The sequence below is a fragment of the Atta cephalotes genome (genome assembly GCF_000143395.1).
Source record: "Atta cephalotes unplaced genomic scaffold scaffold00021, whole genome shotgun sequence".
Classification (NCBI taxonomy): domain Eukaryota; kingdom Metazoa; phylum Arthropoda; class Insecta; order Hymenoptera; family Formicidae; genus Atta; species Atta cephalotes.
Window position 1 is genome coordinate 1,523,849 of NW_012130085.1, and position 6,816 is coordinate 1,530,664.

General features: G+C 26.7%; 1 protein-coding gene across 1 annotated transcript; it reads left to right on the forward strand.

Annotated features, from left to right (window-relative positions):
• The first annotated feature begins 2,945 nt into the window (after positions 1-2,945).
• LOC105619342 (transcription initiation factor IIE subunit beta) lies at positions 2,946-4,688 on the forward strand. Its single transcript, XM_012200861.1, has 4 exons — positions 2,946-3,007; positions 3,380-3,638; positions 3,729-3,935; positions 4,009-4,688. The coding sequence occupies exons 1-4, from the start codon at positions 2,946-2,948 to the stop codon at positions 4,321-4,323; spliced, it is 843 nt and encodes a 280-aa protein (XP_012056251.1). The 3' UTR covers positions 4,324-4,688.
• Positions 4,689-6,816: the final 2,128 nt, after the last annotated feature.

Sequence of the window (6,816 nt, forward strand, 5' to 3'; positions counted from 1 at the left end):
GAGAGAGAGAGAGAGTTCAAAACTTTTCACAAAAAAAACATTAATGTTTGTTCTGACGCTATCACATTATTATCTTAGTGCGCGATTACATATTTGCGATTTAATAGCGGAGATCAGCGCTGGAAGTGCTTAATATAAATGATGTAGTCAATCCGCTTACTAACAAAGAGTCATGAATCAATAATTTACTTTAGGACTTAGGGATTCTAAAAGTTAAATTTTTCTATTAAAAATCAAATATGTTTCACAAATTACTAAAAAAGTTTTTTAATCGTTTTCATCTATAAAAAAAATTTTTAACAATAAAATGCCCTTCTTTTCTTATTTTATTACAAGAATAGTAGTTTAATCATTATCGAATAATATCGCACAAATTGTGTCGTAAACGCTGCATTTACGACGCGAAACAATAAAAGAACGTGCTGCGTTTATAGGATTATAGGAGTCCATGTATCTCCGATGCAACATTCGACTTGATTTACTCGCGACAGAAATAATTTGCTATTCACAGGTGTATCTGCAATAAATTTCATGGATTCACGTCCAAGTCGAAGGTTTCTTCGTGCCCTTCGATGTGCAAAAGTAATAATCCGAGTGCGGAATAGAGCGAGCTGCGTGTGCCGCATTGCTCGCAAAACGTCACGGAGATGAAACACGTCCGAGAATCACAGCTCCTTAACAAAGTATGTCCCACGTATAAACGACTGTAAAAACGCTCTGAATCATTGATCAATGATTGGACAAGAATTTATTTGACATTTCTAACGTGAAAGTCGATATTCATACGTTAAATTCGCGAGTGTTTCACGAGCGGTTATTTAGCTTAGCGTTTGTAAGAGAAGATTGATAATTAATTAATCCTCGTTTAATTAGTTTCTAACTCAATTAGTTTCTCATTAATTGAAATTAATAACGAGTTTCAAAATATCTCAGTGGGAATCAAATTGAATCAATCTTTTAATTAGCAAAGGCGCATGTAGGGTAACTATTCCTATTAGTATGTCTGTAAGCCAACTTGCTCATTATGGAATTAATTATTAAATATTGTATTTAATAATTTTTTAATTTTGTCTCCTTAAAATCAATATCAGTTTTCAACTTTCTTTTTCTTAATTCTATTTCTAATATTTTTTTTAATCTAGATGTTAATATCTTATAAACACTAAAAAAACATTTTTGTAAGATGTAAGTTGACTGTTTGAGTGCATAAATTATTATTTTAATTATACTTACAATTTCAATGTACATTCCCCGAACAACACAAAGTCTAAAATTGTGACATAAGATGTCTTTAAATCGTTTAGACATGCATAAAACGTCTTATGACCCGATTTTAAACGCTTTTTGTTATCTGAGTCATAACATAATTCTCAACTGCAATACAGAGCATACTGATAGAGAGCTTAAGATCTTGCGATATTACTGAATTTACATAAATGCCTCATATCTTCGAAAAATGTTTACTTAGTAGTTAAAAAATAGAACATTATCTTACACGTTATCGTGTACATTAATAGTTTAACTTAATAAAAAATAATAATTTTTCTTATTTATTTGTACTAGTTTTGAAATACAAAATTGAAATACAAAATCACAAATAAGTAATTTTTAAAAAAGTAATTTTTTATTTGCCAAAATGCACATTCAATTGTCGATATGAAAAAATCGTACATGCGGTTATTTCTAATTCTGAGACGAGCAATGTGAAATTGAAGTATGACGCAATTAAAGAGTTAAATTGATGATATGATTGATGAATTGATGATATCGTATTCATAACGTGTTTATAACGATATTAGCGTGCACTTAACATATATATACACATTATATATATTATATACTATAGAATTTCAAAAATAAAAGCGCGCATTTATCGATAAAAGCGCATTCAGAACACAGATCACAAACAAACAAACAAACAAAAAACGAAAATATAACTGCATATTAAACTGCATATGATTTGTTTCTCTATATGTACTATATCTACATTCGTGCTTGTTTTATACAACTGCGAAGCAATAAATATTATTTGACATCGTTTGAACAATTTCAGTGATCTGTTTCCCCCAAGCAAAAACAAGTTACGATAACATCAAAATAATGTTAATAAAATAAATCGTTATTGACTGAAAAGTGATGTTTAGTAATTATTTTGGCCATGTTCCGATATACGTTGCCAATATTGAAAATCTGTAGTTCACGTTACATATTCAGTACTAGTAAATGTATATCGGCTTTTGGAGTCATTTTAATGTTATGATAATTTCCTAACAAACATCATCTATAACAAAAATTTATAACATAGCTACATTAGTTATCATTTTCCACTCAACAATTATATAATTGTAATAATATAATTGTATTAATATAACACACGTATTATATAACAATTATATTATTAAATGCGAAACTATAACTAATAATTATGATGTTTCTGTTGATATTTATTAGAAATTGTGTTCAGTTTGTGCCAGATCATAATAAAAATCACATATATAACATCGCAATGAATTTTACAGAAGTTACAAGGTTTATTTTTTTATTATTGCACCAGAAAAATAAAATTTCCTTTTTGTTTTTTCTATTACAAACAAATATTAAATGTATATCTATTTCATTTTAAGTGCACACAAAGTGTATTTTCTAGTTTAAAAAAAAACAAACCTATATAGATGCACAATTTTTAATACATCAGCCATGCTTGCGCAGTAACTTGCGTTTAGTTCGAAGCAATTGAGAGTAATTGGAGCCATCAGGCGACGAGGGCGCCAAAGCTGAGATTGTGCCATTATGGTGGTAGACGTGATAGTACATTCAGGTACGAATATCTGGTGAGAGGTTAGGTTTTGGGTTTTGTTGTAAGATAGTAACGAATTCCAACAATATATGTACGAATCATGAAATAAAAAATTGTGATATAGCTGAAATTGAAATCTGTAATAACAATGGATCCTGCTTTACTCAGAGAGCGAGAGCTCTTCAAGAAACGTGCTCTGACCACACCAATGTGAGTGATTATTCTTATCTATTATTACCTTACCAATATACGTTATACACATATGTTTAATGCGAAATTTTAAGAAAGAATAATAATAATATACATTTCTATGTAGCTATTTCATTTTGTCTATCGAATTTGAGCACATAACCTAATATACTAGTTTTTACTAAATAGTCTATTATAATCATAATGAGTGCTCTTTATTTGATGATATAAGTTGACACAAATATCATTCTATCTTTTTTATCATTCAATAAGTAATAAAGACAGAATAATATTTGTATCGACTTGTATCAATAATTTTAAAATACCTATATCATGATGTTTAGATTATTTATACGAAAAATACAAAATATATTTTCAATAATGCAATTACAGAGTTGACAAAAGGAAGCAGGAGAAAGAAGCTACGAAAGATGAACCACCAAAGAAGAAACCTAAACCATCATCGGTATCTACAGGACCGAAATTGGACATGGTTAACTATAAAACCATGGCTGGTAGCACACAATACAAATTTGGCGTGTTAGCAAAGATAGTAAAACACATGAAAGCAAGGCATCAAGAAGGAGATGATCATCCATTGACATTAGAAGAAATTTTAGATGAAACAAATCAATTAGATGTTGGATCAAAAGTATTGTCTTCTATTATTCTTATTATTCCTGTTTTATATTTCTATTTTTTATCGAAGCAAGTTATTTACTTTTTTTTAATATATTTTCAGGTCAAACAATGGTTACAAACTGAAGCTTTAATACAAAATCCTAAGATTGAAGTAACAGATGGCAGATTTGTCTTTAAACCTATGTATAAAATTAAAGATAAAAAGTCTTTATTGAGACTTCTAAAACAACATGACTTAAAAGGTCTCGGTGGTATATTATTAGAAGATATACAGGAGAGTTTACCGCATTGTGATAAACACTTAAAGGTAAGTATGAATATGTAAAAATTTATTTCGCTAGTTGCAATTTGAGATATTATATTTATTATATATATTTCAGAATTTACAAAACGAGATATTGTACATTACACGACCTCTTGATAAGAAAAAAATTATCTTTTATAATGATAAGACAGCCCAATTCCCCATTGACGAAGAATTCCAAAAATTATGGCGAGCTGTTGCAGTAGATGCTATGGATGATCAAAAAATAGATGAATATCTTGAGAAACAAGGAATTAGATCAATGCAAGATCATGGATTGAAAAAGCCAGCACCAATCAAACGAAAGAAACCCGTTAATAGAAGGAAACAATTTAAGAAACCAAGAGATAATGAACATTTAGCAGATGTTTTGGAGACATACGATGATTAAATAAGAATGTTATGATCCTGTCATATCAAGTAAACTTGTTCACATAATTATAAAATAATTCAATGTAAATAGGAATATTACTAAATTTATTTTGTAAATAATTATTTCGATTAAAGAATTATAAACGTAAAAGCATTTTTAGGCACATTTATCTTCTTTTTATTTTTGTCTTTAGCAATTACTACAACGTTAATTATATTCCAAACGTTTATTTGCAATTAAAATAAATTATTTATATTATTTAACAATATTGGCTATAATTTATTTTAGGCATTTATTTTAGGCATATTTAATAAATAAGTAAAGCATTTCTTGTCATATCTCATTGTAAATATATAAAATAAATATAGAATTATTATATACAAGTTGCAACATTTATATGCATTATTATGTATGTACACTCCCGATCAACCTTTTTTAAGTCTAAGAAATTGCTTAATTTGGAACAGTAAAAAAAAAATTATAAAATATATTATCACAGAGATATCTGAGAAAGGACGCGAGGACTTTTTCCTGTAACAGCAAAATGCCGCCGCGTATTACCTCTGAAGAAGTAGATGTAAAATACACAACAATATCCATTTTTTGCGGTGCTCCTGATAGAAACAAATCGCTGAAATAACTAAAATCTATCAAATTAATATTCAGGTTTCTCTCTGCTTATATTCAGATTTTATATTTAAGATTGTCTTAAGTACAGTCTTAAAATGTCATCAATCAAAGAGCTGTATTAGCATTTCAGAACATTACTTAAGATGGTTTTAAAATAAGAACTATGAATATTGGCCTTAATGCTTATTGCACACTGAATACGATGAAAAATCAGCGACGAGCGATATCCAATAAAAATTCTGATTTGTACCATCAAGTGCAAAAAAACAGCTTTCAAAGCGATGTGTAATAAGTACAAATATTATATAATATTATATAGGTATAAATACAATACAAATATTCAAATTAAATAAGGACTATTAACAGCCCAATGCATTAGACACGTTATATAACGTTATATAACGTTAATAGTTTCCCACTGAAGATGATTACATTAAAGGTTGAAATGTTGTGATTATTGTTAAAATGTTTTTTTAATGTTCAATCTTTTAATTTTTTAATTTTATTGATGTATTTAACATAATTATATATAATGTTTCCATAATAAGAACAGCGTTTGGCTCTTAATAGCCCTTATTTACTTTGAATATTGTATTGTTAATTAAAAGTGCCTCGGTAAAAAATTTTTTATGTATAAATATGTATAAATATGTATAAACATACATAAATATTCATAAATATGTATAATCATATATGAAATACGTCCATACATATTCATACATCTCTTTTTCTTTTGTAAAATTAGTTTTTAGTGTAATAGAAATAATAATAATAATGTAAAAACATTAAAAATAATTGAAAGATTAATTTTCGCATTATTTATTTCAGAAAAAAAAAAGTTTGGAAAAATGTAAAAAAAAAATTGCTCATACACAATTATGCATAATTTTATATATAATTATACATAAATTTTTTTACATTTCTTCAAATTTGATTTTTTTTCTAAAACAAATAGTATAAAAATTACCCTTTTAATTATTTTTAGTTTTCAGATTACTATTATTATTTCTATCACTAAAAAGTAATTTTACAAAGAAAGAGGGATGTATGAACATGTATGGACATATTTCATGATATATATATATAATTATACATATTTATGGATATTTATATTCATACATATTTATACATATCCATGCATAAAACATTTTTTATTGAGCGAGTGTAACGTGACATTATAAATTTCATAGTGCATGCACAATAAATTCCATAATAAAAAGATATTCAGGATTAAGTTTATCCCAATCTGATAACTTATCCATTTTAAAGCAACGGATGTATGGAATGCTATATATACAATCTGTATATTTTTAATAAATTGATGCACATGCATCTATAGATATATAGTAATTAATAAAATTACCATACATTCGTTACTCCAATAAAAACATTAATTTATCACTCACCAATCCGATGCGCAACAGTGAAGTTATATCAGCAACGTCGCTACGATGATTCTATAACAAAAAAAGTATGAAAAAAATCAAACAATATTTCAAAAAATATTATTAAATGCAAAGTTCTTCTGAAAATCTAAATGCAAAATAAATTCTTTTGAAAATAAAATCATATAATATTCGAAATGTATAATTTTTTATAAGCATCGAATTTTTTAATTCATAATTCAGTTATACTTATAAAAATAATTATACATTTTCTTAAACATACATATTCATAAAATTTTAAAATAATTTTAAAATAATCCTTTTATTCTATATATATTCTATAAGTTTTTACAAGAACGAAAACTCCTTGATTTAAAAAACAATATCGAGAGCATACATAAGAGGATACATAAGAGTCAAATATAACGAAATATTTTAAAACATGAAAAATCAAACGAAATGTTATAATATAATATTCTATGTTATACATACTTTT

What these genes read in the sequence shown, in the direction of transcription:
- LOC105619342 (XM_012200861.1), top strand. Translation starts at nt 2,946, where the DNA reads ATGGATCCTGCTTTACTCAGAGAGCGAGAGCTCTTCAAGAAACGTGCT. An exon ending in CGTGCTCTGACCACACCAAT is followed by an intron (nt 3,008 to 3,379) that starts GTGAGTGATTAT and finishes ATGCAATTACAG; the next exon opens with AGTTGACAAAAGGAAGCAGG. An exon ending in AATTAGATGTTGGATCAAAA is followed by an intron (nt 3,639 to 3,728) that starts GTATTGTCTTCT and finishes ATATATTTTCAG; the next exon opens with GTCAAACAATGGTTACAAAC.